This window comes from Oryza glaberrima, chromosome 7 (assembly GCF_000147395.1).
Source record: "Oryza glaberrima chromosome 7, OglaRS2, whole genome shotgun sequence".
Taxonomy (NCBI): domain Eukaryota; kingdom Viridiplantae; phylum Streptophyta; class Magnoliopsida; order Poales; family Poaceae; genus Oryza; species Oryza glaberrima.
This window is the reverse complement of record NC_068332.1, coordinates 1180533-1196043: the sequence shown is the minus strand read 5'-3', so window position 1 is coordinate 1196043 and position 15511 is coordinate 1180533. Positions and strand designations below refer to the sequence as shown.

The 15511-nt window shown below is 45.9% G+C and overlaps 3 protein-coding genes and 2 pseudogenes across 5 annotated transcripts; all 5 read right to left on the bottom strand.

The window, feature by feature from the left end:
• Nucleotides 1–65: 65 nt before the first annotated feature.
• LOC127778356 (uncharacterized) lies at nt 66–3386 on the bottom strand. 3 transcript variants are annotated; one of them, XM_052304939.1, is made up of 3 exons: nt 3118–3253; nt 2475–2870; nt 66–2347 (listed from the first exon to the last, which is right to left on the bottom strand). In XM_052304939.1, exon 3 carries the CDS (start codon nt 2317–2319, stop codon nt 796–798), a length of 1524 nt encoding a protein of 507 aa, XP_052160899.1. In that variant the 5' UTR covers nt 2320–2347; nt 2475–2870; nt 3118–3253; the 3' UTR covers nt 66–795. The 3 variants fall into 3 exon arrangements, with proteins under 3 accessions (XP_052160899.1, XP_052160900.1, XP_052160901.1); XM_052304940.1 differs by having other exon boundaries at nt 2678–2870; XM_052304941.1 differs by lacking the exon at nt 2475–2870 and having other exon boundaries at nt 3118–3386.
• Nucleotides 3387–3883: 497 nt separating this feature from the next.
• Nucleotides 3884–10010, bottom strand: LOC127779933 (uncharacterized; annotated as a pseudogene).
• Nucleotides 6799–9718, bottom strand: LOC127779932 (uncharacterized). Its single transcript, XM_052306866.1, has 2 exons — nt 8892–9718; nt 6799–8808 (listed from the first exon to the last, which is right to left on the bottom strand). Exon 2 carries the CDS (start codon nt 8790–8792, stop codon nt 7278–7280), a length of 1515 nt encoding a protein of 504 aa, XP_052162826.1. The 5' UTR covers nt 8793–8808; nt 8892–9718; the 3' UTR covers nt 6799–7277.
• Nucleotides 10011–11208: 1198 nt separating the features above from the next.
• LOC127779947 (uncharacterized) lies at nt 11209–13086 on the bottom strand. The gene is made up of 2 exons (XM_052306880.1): nt 12957–13086; nt 11209–12872 (listed from the first exon to the last, which is right to left on the bottom strand). Exon 2 carries the CDS (start codon nt 12840–12842, stop codon nt 11451–11453), a length of 1392 nt encoding a protein of 463 aa, XP_052162840.1. The 5' UTR covers nt 12843–12872; nt 12957–13086; the 3' UTR covers nt 11209–11450.
• Nucleotides 13087–13286: 200 nt separating this feature from the next.
• On the bottom strand, nt 13287–14415 carry LOC127779245 (uncharacterized; annotated as a pseudogene).
• Between the last annotated feature and the right edge of the window lie 1096 nt (nt 14416–15511).

The window sequence follows — 15511 nt, the reverse complement described above, 5'->3', positions numbered from 1 at the left end:
GAAATCTGAAATAGAAGTCCACAGGGTGAGACATGAAAAATTCAGATAAAATTCAATCTTGGTTGCAGCATATACGTGCAAATTTCACATAAAAAAATATTGATTACACATCCACTTTTTTTTACACAAAAGGTAGAGACTCTACCTTGTAACCATTGTATTAATGGTGGTCAAACCAGATGAGATCTGGTAAAGCCAAATAAGAGAACAGGAGCATTACAGGGGGAGAAGAAGGATAAAAAGGAGAAAGAAGAAAAAAGGAAAACAGGAGAAAATACAAGATGTAAAGCAGGAAGAGAAAATACAAAAATAATACAAAAATACAAAAGTGGAGAAAAGAGGGTGGTTAATCAAATTTGACCACCCAAGCAGTAATGTGTGCTCGAAGGCAAGGCTTGAGGCGGTGCTCCCATAATTGCAGATTTTCCTTTATCAGATTCAACGTTGCGGAGGTGCTTTGCTGAGAAGAATTGAAGGTACTGTGGTTGCGGGCCTTCCAAAGGTTATGCGAACAAGCAGCAAAGCAGGCCGGAGGGAGTAGAATATTTCCTATCCATTACTTTCATTTCCCCTTGTTACCATGATCAATCTCTATTCCATAATCTTGGTGGCAACTGTATTTCCCTTCAAGGCCTTGTTTGAATGAGCTTATAGCAACACTAGCAAATCTCCAGCTCGCCTAAACAGCTTATATTCTTCCTCCAGGTTAAGAGATTAAGTAGCCACCAAATCTAGATTTTATGAACCTAGTAACCAGAAGCTAGGTTTCACCAACTTCCTCCAGATTCCCAACAGCTACATGCTCATCAGCAACTTTTTAGAATCTCCAGCTTCCCCAAGTAGGGCCTGAATCCAGTCCACAGCTGCGAACTGCATCATGACAGGAGCACGATCAACCCACAGCTTGAGAAACTCAGAGATCACATCTGCTCGGCTCTCCAGTTCAAGGTGATCATGTTGTTGCAACAACGTTGATTTCCTAGCAGTACTCAATATGCTTGACATATTCATTCTTGTGTTCCACACATGAAAGAATGCAGCTTCATGCTTTGACTTCCACAGCAACTGATGCGCTGTCACTTCTGCATTCTGATTGAAGCTATCTATTGCTTTTGGTAGCATTATCCTGTTAAGCTTTTCCAGTGTAACATTTTTGTGACAGTAAAGCTGCTCCTCACCATTGATCACCTCTACTGCAAAACTCTCAGTGGCAGGCAGAAGGTCGGTTGAAGAAACATGAGGCAAAAGGAATACTCCAAGTTTCAGATATGACGGTCTTCTGGGAGAACATATTTTTCCTTGTACATCTGCCCTCTGTTTGTTGCAACTATATTGGAAGATTTGGCTCTCCAAATACACTTCAATGACTGGTTCTAGAGAAACATCACAAAATTCTATCTTGTCCATGTAGCCACTACTACATACCTTATGACCATGCTTGCAACACAGTGGGTTTGGGCGGAACCACTCAGTAGCTACTCTGTGAATGCTGTCCCAATGAACTGAACGAGAACGTGGCACCCAGGAGAAGTCTTGTGTAGGTAGCTGAGTAAGTTCTTTCCTAACAGCTTCAGTTGTAGAAGAACTGAAATAAGGGCTAAACAACTGCAAGCACCTAATTGTAGTGCCAACTATGTTTGTACTCTCTGAAAGTTGCAGCATCATACCAAGAAAAAAGTTATCCTCAGGTGCACTGCAATCATTGTAAATAAATATCAACTTAGCTTCTACTCTTCGCTCTGAAATGTTGTTGGGCCGTATCCAAAACAAATGCTGCTTGTTTCCCTGCACCGATTTGTACTCTAGAGTTTCACCTGCAAGAAGGTGCCCAATAAGGGGGTCGAAGAATGAGTAACGATGTGGTGTCCCTCCAAACTCCACAGACCTCAGAAAGTCATTAGCTCCTTCTGCAAACCACTCGAATCTTCGAACAGAAGATACAGTTGGCTCGTCGATATTGCCGTGAAAGATGGATGATATCATTGACTTGGTGGCATGGGCAATTCGCTTAGGAAAGGATGAATTCCTTACTTGCTGTTCCACCTCCTCTTCTTCCTCGACACGCTGCCTACACTTGCGTAATGTGTCATCACACTCTTCAGCAGCACGCTTTAGCTTCTTCTGCCACCGTAATAACGGCCCACTAGTGATCTGCCACTTATTGGATGTCTCAAGAGCAATCTCCAACTTGATTTGCGCCATCTCCAGCCTCTCCATCTGCTCCTCTGCACTTGATTTTCGCTCATACTTGTCAACCAACCCAGATATGATTTTGTTCACTGTCTCATGAACGACCGCAGAACTGACTATCTCTCCCATCTTCAGCTGCGAGATTAGCCTCCCTGATCTGCATAGAGCAAGATATATCGAAACATCAACCATGATGCCCATTAAAATCAAAAGATAGATGAGAGAATTTCTGATAAGAACTAGCAAAGCGCAATATCGCATCGTTGAAATATGTAAAGCACAACCTTCAGAGAATCTGAGTTGAATTAGTCGCAAGTAAATCGAAGCCACGCAGGTGCGACCAGAGAGTACCCAGCAGATAATAACTAGATTGAATGAATGGTGAGCATCAAAGTTGATGACTTTGGGGAGAAAATACGAGCAAAGCAAAGCTGGGCTCTCATGGAAGTTAGGCGGGTCTTGTTGAATGTATGGTCTAATACCACACCTGTTGAAAGTTGAGAGCACAATGCTCTCATTGACTGTTCAATCTTGCAGCGTGGCTAGTTATTGAAGAAAAACTGTCCTCGTCACTGCGATCCTTTTCCTAAAAGAAAGCTCTCATTGACTGTCCAATCTTGCAGCGTGGCTAGTTATTGAAGAAAAATTGTCCCCGTCAGGCCGTCACTGCGATCCTTTTCCTAAAAAAAAAAATCCTAGTGAAATCAGTTCCGGCTTACTTGTGTTGACTGGTAGGGATCTGGGAATTCGATAACTATATTATCGGCGACTTGAAGTCGTCTTTTGGTCTGAAAAAATCATTATTGGCGACTACGAATTATCTGCGACACGTTGCTTGTGCAGTGGACTAACCTATCCCCTAAACAGAACAGCAACAAATTAAGCTGGACGAAACAGATCGCGGGATGCGATGAAACCTAGCCGTACCTCGATCTCAACGCGCCGCGCCGTGGCCGCCGCGAGGAAGAAGCTGGCCTCCTCCTCTCCGCATCGCCGGGCTCTCGCCGCACGAGCACGCACAAATGGCCGCCCCCACAGTGGCAGGCTGGCAGCAGCAGCAGCGGATCGAGGAAGGCAACGCCATTCCCCCGGACCACCTTGCGCCGGCATGGCCTCGCCTGGATCGTTCGTCGTCGTCGGCGGCGGCGGCGGCGGAGGCCTGCTCGCGCGGTGGACGGCGGTGGTTGCCGTGGTGGTCGGAGTGGAGAGTGGAGAGACGAAGGGCTTTGGTGCGGCCCGAGTGATAGTGAATTAGTGATAGCTCGGCCCAGTCTACTGAAGCCCAATTTAAGCCCACTAACTCATGGGCTTCTTGAGCCGCCCTAGGATGTACTTTCACTACCAGTTGGGCCGAATGCACAACCCATTCGCCTACACTATATGTCTCCTTCCTTCGGATGTGTCTCGGGAGAGGAAAAAATACACCAAATGAGATAAGTCATTAGCGATTGATTAATTGAATTTAAAAAATATTAATATAATTTTTTAAACAACTTTTATATAGATTTTTTTTAAAAAAAACACCATTAAGCAATTTGGAAAACATGAAAAAAAAACAAAGTTTTTCTTCCCCTTTCTTCTCGGAACTAACACAGCCTTCCTCGATCCTACAGAAGCAGCATTACGAGATGCTAGTTCTATGTTAGGCTGTTTGATTCGGTTCATTTGCCAGCAGATGATCATGATGGGAATAATCAAGTCTTCAGTATCTTAAACTCTTTGATCAAATGGAGACTAGCTGGACCATGTAAAACCTTTGTCGTGCTTGAAGAATTCTCATGAAATTGATGTCTGATCACCTAACAAATTGCATAATAAAAAGACAAGTTGCATGGAGATCTGAAATACTAAAAGGTAACAGGGTGAGGCATGCAAAATTCAGACAAAATGATCGATTACACATCAAAGCTTCAACACCATGTTGAGCTCATATTTACATACCAAGTTATTTGTTGGCTTAGGAAGAAACTAAGAAAGTAACACTGGACATACTCATTTCTCACCTGGAATATTTCCTATCCATTCCTTTTATTTCACCTTGCTACCCTGATCAATCTCTGTTACATAGTCTGGAATTCTAGAGTGGTCTTGGTGCCATCTGTGTTTCCTTCTCCTCTTTCCAAGGCCTTTTTGAAGGAGCTTCTAGCAACGGTGTCTCCAACTCCCATAAACAGCCTATATTCTTCCTCTAGGTTAAGAAATTCAGTAGCTGGGGCTTCAAAGAGAGATTCAGTAGCTGTCGAATCTACATTTCAAGGTTTTGAACTAGTAAACAGAATCTAGGTTTCACTTCACCACCACTTCAACTTTTTCAGAATCTCCAATTCCGGCAAGTAGGGCCTGAATCCAGTCCACCACTGAGAATTGCATCAGGACAGGACTACCCTGAACCCACAACTCTAGAAATTCAGAGATCACAGCTGCTTGGCTCCAGCTCAAGGTCATGTCGTTGCAAAATCGTTACTCATTCAGGGCTTGAGGCCACCGTCGTCTACCTTTACACCCGCCATTGAGTCGGCCTGCACCTTGCCATCTCCGTGCCCATCTTCTCCACGCAAAGGTAGGCGACGCCATGGCCGGACCTCCAGAACACCTCGTGCGCCGACGACCCACCATAGATCGCCACGACGGCGACACTCTCGGCTCCGGACGGCAGCTCCTCCGGCGAGGCGTGCGGCGCGAAGACGGCCGTCACCTGCAGCAGAGGCGGCCCCGAGCAACCCATGTTGGCATGACCACATGAGCATGAACATGAAGATGACGATGTTCTCTTCTGCCCTGTACCAGAGACATGGCGTTGCACGACCAATTTGATCACCGGCTCTGGAAATGCACCTAACGGCTCAACCATGTCACTGCTTCTGCGGCGACCATGGTGCTCGTGTTCTTCGCAGCATGCCGGGTTTGGGCGAGCACGGTGAGTTTTGGATTGGTGGATTCTCGAGTACTCTGGATCAGTAGAAGCAACAAACGGGAAGCAGTAGTAGCCTCGCTGGTGGAACTGAGCGAGCTCTTGCCTCACAGCTTCAGTAACAGGCTTGAAATTGGAGGTAAGCTTCTCCGAGCACCTGGCCATAATCCCGACCACATTCGTGCTTGCTGTCACCCGTATCAAAATTCCAAGGAGGAAGTTTTCCTCTGGCCTCTCATGGTTCTTGTACTGAAGAAACCACAGGCTACTACTCCTCGCTCTGCAAATCGTAGTGGCCGTGCCGATAGGCAGTATCCACTTCTTCCAGGAGGATTTTCAAACTGCAGAGCTTTGCCGGCAAGAAGGGGACCTGTGAGAGGATCAACGAGCATGTAGTTGATGCTGCCTATGCTGCCGAACTGCAAGAATCTCAGGAACTCACCGGCGCCATCGGCAAACCTTTCAAACCTCTGAATGGTCGAGGTTGTGATTAGGCTATCAACATTCTTGTCGGCGGAGAAAGAGGAGAAGAATGATCTTGTCGCATGGGCGATCCGTCTGGGGAAAGAGCATCGCCTGATCTGCTGCTCCATCTCATCGTCTTCCATGGCGCGACGCTTGCATCTGTTCATGACTTGGCTGCACTCATCGGAGGCGCGCTTCAGCTCCTTCCTCCAATGCAGCAGCGAGGCATCTGTGACCGGTGGCCACTTTCCGGACATCTCCAGAGCGGCCTCCATTCTGATGTGTGCCATCTCCAGCCTCTCCATGCCATCTTCCTCGCTTACTTTCCGTTTATGCTTGTTGATAAAGAAGGTGGAGACCCTGCTCACAGCCTCGCCAACTACCGCTGAAGCAACTACTTCAGACATCATGATGCTCTGTTGATTACCCCAGCCTGGTTATAGAAGGGGATGGAAAGGTCAGGTTACAACTTACAATTGTTCACTACAGAACTAGAGATACAGAGGTTTACAAGAACTTAGCAGTTAGCACAAAATTCACTCACCTCAACAAGCTGCTTGAAACTAGTGCTTTGATCATACTGCAATTGTGACTTGTCAAGAGCATAAATCTGTTTAGTGAAGACGGGAGTACAGTTTTCTTCACAATGTCAATTGGACAGTGAACGGTCCTTAAGCAACATCTGTACCAGAATACACGTTGTGACATAGACATTTGATAATTAATTAATGTGACCGTGAAAGCGATGACAAGTCTTCCCTTCATACCGCTAGTATTTCTCCAAATACTCTATCCTGAATCAACTTTTGAGTAATACATATGTTCAGGCCGAGAAAATTGCTTGCTGTAGTTGTTTCAAAAAAAAAAAGATTAGTCTTCATCTGTGATCTGTGGAAGGATCCATCAAATATATAAAATGAAATAACTAAGCAAAAGAAAAGTCTAAGATTGAACGATATATTCTTGTGACAAACTGATTAGTCTCAATAGCAGACTAGTCAGTCAGAAGAAATAAGGTGCACCGCAACTAACCGTAAAGCTTTGCTAATGGACTGGAAATCATTCTGAACAACTGTAATGGAATATCTGTCTACTTGATGAATTAGTCTTGTGTTGGCTTGGCATGTCCACCACCCACCCCATCCACGGGCTCACCAAGTCACCAATCAGTTTGTTCCCCTTGCTGCTCTTTTTTTGCATCTTCCTTTGCATCTGCGTTTCAGTACATGACAAAGTTAGAATAAATATTCATGTGTTTTCTAGTTTCATTTTGAAATTATCCAAAATATTAGAATTTTAAACCACCCAGAGGTTATTGCTGTCAAACTGGGAATTTCCAGTAAATAAGCCATACTGGATGAAAATAACAAAATAAAAAGAATGTGCATGGGAATATGAGAAAGCAGGCAATTGAGTGAGAAATGATAATTTTCTTATAGCCCACAATCATGATAGACTCATGTAAATTCAAATGAAACCAGACACATCGAATGAGCAAGGCTGGTACATTAGACTTCTAGGGCAAGAACATCATGTTATCACCATTTGCCAACATAACTGACGAGCTGGACAAACAACAGCAGTATATGTAGAACATTTCAGATGAATACACTCCTAAGTACTTAGAAACCAACTCCCTACATGTCACTTTTCTCCCCCATTCTTTTAATTTTAATTATCCCTGTTTCCCTTCTAGTCCCTATTACATCATCTAAAATGTCAGTAGAGGACCTGCTACTTTCTTCTCCTTCCGAATCCAGTCAAGGAGTGAGCCCTGAAGCCGGACAGGTGCATGCACAGCCCAAAGGCTGAGGAAGTCAGCGACCTCATGTCTGTGATTGTGTGTCCGGCGATCATGTCGTCGCAACATCTTTGCTTTCCTGGCTCCTCGAATGGTTCTCCGTGTGCTCCGCATGTTCATTGTTGCCTTCACAGCCTGAAGAAATGCACCACCATGTTTAGACTTCCAAAGCATCTGATACGCTGTTGCTTTTGCATTCTGACGAAAACAATCTACAGCCCTTGGCAGCATGATCTCTTCCATTTGTTCCAAGGGAACATTTGTGTGAAAGCAATGTTGCTCGTTACCATTAATCACCTCAATCACAGTACTATCAACTGCTGGGAATAGGTCTTCTGAAGAGCCATGGGGCGTATAGACAAGGATAACATTCAGATGCGGAAATTCTTTAAGTGAAGATTTACCCTCAACAATTGTTCCCTGTTCTCTGAACCCAGGAGGTGAAACTTGGCACAGTAAACTCACTTCAATGATGGGTTCTAGAGAAATATCTGTTAATTCTACCTTGTGCAAGTTCCCACTACCACATACTTTCTGACCATGATGCTTGCAACACAGTGGATTTGGGCGGAACCATTCAGTAGCTATACTATGAATGTTCTCCCAACCGTATGAGTGAGAATGTGACACCCTGGAGAAGTCTTGTGTAGGTAGTTGAATAAGTTCTTTCCTAACAGTTTCAGCTGTAGACTCAAAATAAGGAGTAAACAACTGCAAGCACTTAATTGTAGTACCAACTATGTTTGTACTCTCTGAAAGTTGTAGAATAATATCAAGGTAAAAGTTGTCCTCAGGTGCACTGCCATCATTGCAAGCAAAGAACAACTTAGCTTCTATTCCTCGCTCTGCAGAGTTATTGGGCCGTACCCAAAACCAATGCTGCTTGTTTCCCTGTATTGATTTGTACTCTAACGTTTCACCTGAAATAAGGTGCCCGATAAGAGGGTCAAAGAACAAGTAACGGCATGGTGTGCCTCCAAATTCCACAGATCTTAGAAAATCATTAGCTCCATCTGCAAACCACTCGAATCTTTGGACAGAAGATCTACCCAGCTCATCACTATTGCTGTGAAAGATGGAAGATACCAGTGTCTTGGTGGCATGGGCAATTCGCCTAGGAAAGGAAGAATTCCTTACTTGTTGTTCCACCTCATCTTCTTCCTGGATATGTTGCCTGCACTTCCGTAGTGTGTCATCACACTCTTCAGTAGCATGCTTCAGCTTCTTCTGCCAACGTATCAACGGGCCACTAGTGATCTGCCATTTATTGGATGTCTCAAGTGCGAACTCCAACTTGATTTGTGCCATCTCCAGCCTCTCCAGGTGATCCTGTGCACTTGATTTTCGCTCACACCGGTCAATCAACCCAGATATGATCTTGTTTACCGTCTCTTGAACGATTGCAGAACCGACTATCTCTTCCATCTTCAGTAATCCTTCCCTGATCAGCACAGAGCAAGATATATCAATACATCGATCAAAATATAGATCTGTGAATTCCTGATAAGTACTTATAAAATATACCTTTGAAGTATATGTAAACCCAACCTTCTGAGTTGAATTAGTAGGAAGAAACTTGAGGGAACACAGGTGCCTTCTGAGTTGAATTAGTAGGAAGGAACTTGAGGGAACACAGATGCACCAGAGAGTACCCAGCTGCCAGCAGACGATAACTGGATTGAATGAACGGTGAGCATAAAGGTCCATGTCCTTGGTAGAGAAAACTCAAGTAAATCAAAGATGTGGACGTTAGGTCCCTTATTCTCCAGTTGATTATGCCCTCTTTGACTGACCAATAGTAAATTTTGTTATTAAGACATTCACCGCAACCAAACCAAAAACGATGCTTCCGAATGCTGACTGACCAATATTGCAGAAAGGCTAGCTGAAACCACAACATAATGGTAATTTTCCACATTCCAGAAGCTGGAATCATGGTAATGAGTTGCCAAGGCTTGCTTGCTAATTTAATTTTTTTAAGTTATGCCTAGGATGCATTCCTCAATTAGCAGACATGTTTGCAACTCCAGAGTTGGCATTTGCTTGCCATTCCGCTGGTAATAAGCCTGTTCTTGGTAATATTCCTCCAGATTACATAAGATTTTAAAAGTAAAATCTTGGTATATAGTTGATGAAACGTGCTTGCTATTTTTGGTTTCTAAATACTCCTCTTAATAACATTACAGAAAAAAAATGCTAGAAATCTTGAATTTCACGTAGTGAAAAGAAGAAAAATCATCGTCACCGCAATCACTTCCAGCTAGGCGGCTACTCATCTTGACCGGTTGAATAGATCTGGCGCAATAGACATGATCAGTTAGTGATATGCAGGGAGATCGAGCCTTACCTCGAACTAGTGCCCCACGGCCGCCGAGGGCTCCTCCTCTATCCCCGCATCGCCGGCGGACGCGCTCGTATCGTATATGTGGCGCCACGTGGAGACAGTAGTGGTAGAGGATCGAGCAAGGGAACGCCATGCCCGGACCTCCTTGCGCCGCCGGCGCCGGTCCACGCGCAGCCTGCCTCATCGCGGATCGTCCAGCCGGCGGCGGAGGCCATGGCTGCCGGCCACGGTGGCGGCCGTGTGTCGCCTGCTTACGCAAAAGAGAGCCGATCTCGGCTCCAAAAAAGCCCACACTAACACCAGGCAATAATTACGCAGCCCGTATGAGATAAAAATTTTTAGGTTAATTATATCCATGCCATTGCAACTTTGCCAAATTAAAAAAATACCACTACTATTCGTCATATCGGCTACATGTCATTGAAAATTTTTAAAATTGGAACCCAGTAGGAGGACGGCCATGGAGCAGGGCCTTCTCGGCGGTTGTTGGTGATGGGAGCGGTGGAGCCGCGTCGGGCCGCAAGGGCGCGCGAAGGCACGCAAGGCCGGCGGGGCGGTGGAGGTGCACCGGGCAACGGGGGGCCTGCAAGGGAGGCGGAGGCGCGTGGGTCCGCGCAAGGACGGCGGAGGCGGAGGGGCCACGCATGGCCGCGGAGGCCGTGGAGCCGCATGTGGCCTTGCGCTCGTCCACCGCCTCGTCACCGACGGCGACCCACACTCTACCCCATGGTGGACGCAGCTATGCTCCGACGTCGCCGTCGTGCTCGCCATCCTCCTTGGCCGCTTCTTCGACATGGAGCACCGCCAAGCAAACCGACGACGTCGGCCTCGCGCGGTTGGTGGACTTTGCCGACGTCAAGCGCATCGACGACAGAATGCATCTATGGGCGGGCAAGCTAGACCCGCTGCTGCTGCAAGGGATGTATGATCAGGGCATCATCTGACAGTAGGTGGGCGTGCAGGCAGCGACAGGGAGCGCGAGCAGCGTGGCGGCGCCGTGCCACGCTCACGGCACGTGGGGCCGGTGGAGCCGGCAGAGCCGCGCGTCGAGCGGAGGAGGCCGGCCGGCGCAGGCGGCGGAGCCGTGGAGAGGAGGGGGATGAGGACGGGAATAGAGACGGCATAAGAGAGGAGGACAGAAATTATGACTGGAGTGGCATGGTTCTAATTTTAATAACTTTCGGTGGCATATAGCCGATACGACGAATAGCAGTAGCAATTTTTTAATTTGGCAAATTACAGTGGCATAGATCCAATTAACCCAAAAATTTTACAACCAGGTCCCTCAATGTTTAAATGATACGGAGTGTATGGATTGCTAATTTGCTATATCATTCCTAACGATCTGGTTATTTACAACCAGTCAATCAGGTCTCCATTTGGGATCGCTATATGGTAATGATCCGACCTTTTGCAAATCAATCCCACAAACTTTTTTACACACAGGTCAAATGGAGAAACTATTTAATGTAAACAATCTGAAAACTATCGTTAATACAAAAAAATATATATACGCTTGAGATTTGTTCATGTCACAATTGCGAGTAAAAATTTCCGTGCATCACCAATGCATCCTCACCGCAGAAACCATGGCAAATTCAGCTGTAATTTTACTCACAGTTATGACGTGGAAAAATATTACTATACATATATTTTTAGATCCAACATTTCTCTGACTGGCCCACATGTCAGTCACCACATATTAGCAGAGGAGGCGAGCGCCACCGTCGTCTCTACCTTTACTCCCGCCATTGAGTCGGCCTGCACCTTGCCATCTCCGTGCCCATCTTCTCCACGCACAGGTAGGCGACGCCATGTCCCGACCTCCAGAACACCTCGTACGCCGCCGCCGCCGACGATCCATCCACCGTGCCATGGACGTCGTGGCAGTGGCACAGGCGATCGATGGCGCCAGGCAGAAGAAACTCATCCACCTCGCGCAATCCGATGTCCGTTCGCACGGCTGGCTCCTCCCTCCCATCGATCGCCACGACCGCGGCGCTCTCGGCTCCTGACGGCGGCAGCTCCTCCGGCGAGGCATGCGGCGCGAAGATGGCCGTCACCTGCAGCAGAGGCGGCGGCCCGGAATCTTCAGAGGATCTCCTCCTCTCGCCGTCGCCGCCGTGACCAGATGATGATGGTCGCGCCGAGACATGCCGCTGCACGAACAGTTTGATCACCTGCTCCGGGAATGTCGTCCCTGTCGTCGACGGCTCAACCATGTCACTGCTTCTGCTCTGGCCATGGCAGCATGCCGGATTCGGACGAGCACGGTGAGTCTCGGATTGGTGGATGCTCCAGTACGGATCAGTAGAATCCACAAAGGGGAAGCAGTAGAAGGCTCGGTGGTGAACCTGAGTGAGCTCCTGCTTTGCAGCATCAGCGACATGCTTGAAACTAGGGAGAAGTGAATCCAAGCACCTGGCCACAATCCCAGTCACGTTCGTGCTTGCTGTCAAACGTAGAAGAATTCCAAGAACAAAGTTCTCCTCTGGCCTCTCATGGGTGTTGTAGCGAAGCAACACACCGGCTTCTTGCCCTCGTTCTGCGAAACTCATTGGCTTTGATATTAGGTAGTACTGATTTCCATGAGAACTTTCATACTGCAGTGCTTTGCCTGCGAGGAGATGCCCAGTGAGAGGATCAACGAGCATGTAGTTGATGCTGCCTATTCTGCCAAACTCCATGAATTTCAGGAACTCGCCGGCGCCATCGGCAAACCTTTCAAACCTCTGTATGGTTGAAGTGGAGTTCAGGCTATCAACATTCTTGTCAGCGGCAAAGGAGGAGAGGAATGATCTTGTGGCAAGGGCGATCCGTTTGGGGAAAGAGCACCGACTGATCTTCTCCGTCTCATCGTCTTCCATGGCGCGGCGCTTGCATCTGTCCATGACATGGCTGCACTCGTCGGAGGCTCGCTTCAGCTTCTTCCTCCAACGCATGAGCGAGGAATCCATGGCCAAAGGCCACCTGCTGGACACTTCCAGGGCAGCCTCCATCTTGATGTGTGCCATCTCCAGCCTCTCCAGGCCATCTTCCTCGCTTGATTTGCGGTTATGATTGTCGATGAGGAAGGTGGAGATCCTGCTCACAGCCTCACCGACGACCGCAGAAGCGATGACCTCGGACATCAGGATGTTCTTGGTGATCACTGCTGCCCTCTATTAAAAAGGGAATTAAAGGTAAGGTGACAATTATTCATCACAGAACTAGAGATACTGGACTGCAGCACAAAATATACTTACCACACCAAACTGGTTGAAACTGAAACTAGTGCTTTAAACTGATAGCTTTGCAGATTGTGAACAGCATAAACCTGAATCCAGATGGAAATGGTTCAGAGTCTTCACGATACCAATTAGACAGTGAAAAGTCATGAAGGAGCATCTGTACCATGAGTGATGTCATGAAGTTGACAGACATTAGGTAATTAATGTGACCGTGATAGCAAGATGACTAGTCTTCCCTTCACAACACCACAAGTCTGATGATTTGAATGTACAGTTGATTTGTCACAATCACACAAAACTTAAAAAGCTGCCTCGTTGACTGTCCCAATCTTGTAAAAAGTCTAGCTATTGAAGACAAATTATCCTCGTCACCGCAATCCTTTTCCTTGAAAATTCGTGGTAATGCTTCAATGTCATGTTAATCATGATCTTAAAAAACTGTGTTTCACTTGCATAAACTCCTAACTGTTTCAGCTGCACATACTTAATTATAGTGCCAACTATGTATGTACTTGCTGAAAGTTGAAGCATCAAACCAAAGAAAAAGTTATCCTCAGGTGTGTCTCTATCATTGTAAACAAAGATCAACTTAGCTTATGCTCCTCGTTCTACAATGTTATTTGCCTGTATCAAAAACAAGTGGTACCTGTTTCCCTGCACTAATTTGTACTCCAGCGTTTCACCAGCAAGAACGTGCCCAACAAGAGGGTCGAAGAATAGATAATAGCATGGTGTCCCTCCAAACTCCACAGATCTCGGAAAATCATTAGCTCCATCTGCATACCACTCAAATCTTCGAACAACAGATCTATTTGGCTCATGGATATTGCCGTTATAGATGGACAATACTAGAGACTTGGTGGCATGCACAATTTGCATAGGAAAGGATGAATTCCTTACTAGTTGTTCAGCCTCTTCTTCCTCGACGTGCTGCCTACACCTGCATATTTTGTTATCACACTCTTCCACAGCTTCTTCTGCCGACGTAATATCGGGTCACCAGTAATCCGCCACTTATTTGATGTCTCAAGTGTAACCTCCAACTTGATTTGTGCCATCTCCAACCTCTCCAGATGATCCACTGTACTTGATTTTCACTCCCAGCTGTCAATCAACCCAGATGATCCTCTGTCTCATGAACCACAGCAGAAACAACCACCTCTTCTATCTATCTATATCTATATCTATATCTATCTATATACTAATATAAAAAGGAGGAGTTGCACCCTTCCAATCTGGATTTTTCACATTTTGGTCCTTTTAAAAAACTTATTTCGCAAATAGACCCCCAGAAAAACTTATCCCAAAAATGGTCCTTTTTAGGGCGCCAGAGTGGCTGGCGCTGTCGTCCAACGGGACGGCGCCAGTCTCTCTGGCGTCGTTTCCCCTGCCGACGTGGCGGGGCGATGCTGAGGTGGCAGGGGGAGGGCGCCAGCGTGGCTGGCGCCGCCCTAAGGAGGAGGGTGCCAGCCATGCTGGCGCCGCCCCCCACCTCTCGCCTCTATTCCTGTTTCTTTTTATGGAGTTGCAAAGGTGTCATTTTTATTTTATTTTTTCGGATGTTTTTTCACACTTAGGATCACGATACAACCAACCACAAAAAAATTTAAACTCGAACGGAATATACCACTTAGCTAAGTCTGAAAATAGCTAGCATACCACTTAGCCTACTTTGCACCTTCAACAAAATTAGACCATAACTCCTTTAGTAAAACCCTTTGATTAACATGTTAAACATAATACACTCTATCACTATATGAAATTACTTAATCTAACTCAAAATATAACCGCATGAAATGATAGCCATAAGTTAAACAGTACAGAGAGATGCATTTTTTTTATTTTTATTTTATTTTTTTGATATTTTTTTCGCACTTAGGAGAACATAGGAATCAACCGTAGAAAAAATAAACTCAAACGGACAAAATATGTGACTCGTAGAATTTTCCAAAGCTCTACCGAAACGGACAAAATATGTCAACTATTAAAATTAGCGTAACTTTCTCGTACGGACTCGGAATCTGGCAAATAATATATCCACGGACATCTACAGAAAAAGTTACATCCGATTCTCCATGGCTTTGCCAGGTTTGGCGATATTAAAACCTCCAAATTCCGCTTGCAAGATTGTGTTTCCGAGGAGAGAAGTTTTTCGGTAGAGCTTGGGAAAATTCCACGGGCCACATATTTTGTCTGTTTGAGTTTATTTTTTCTACGGTTGGTTCTTTTGAGTTCCTAAGCGTGAAAAAAATATCAGAAAAATAAAATAAAAATAAAAAAGTTGCACATCTCTCCTCTGCACAGGTCACATATTACGTCCATTTGAGTTTATTTTTTCTATGGTTGGTTTTTGTGTGTCCCTAAACGTGAAAAAAATATCAAACAAATAAAAGAAAAGTAAAAAAATTTAGGGGGGGTGCCAGCCACTCTGGCGCGCTCCCCCTAGCCACATCAGCATCGCCCCGCCACGTCAGCAGGGGGAGGCTGGCGCCGTCGTGGCGCCCCAAAAAGGACCATTTCTGGGATAAGTTTTTCTAGAGGTCTATTTGCGAAATAAGTTTTTCAAAAGG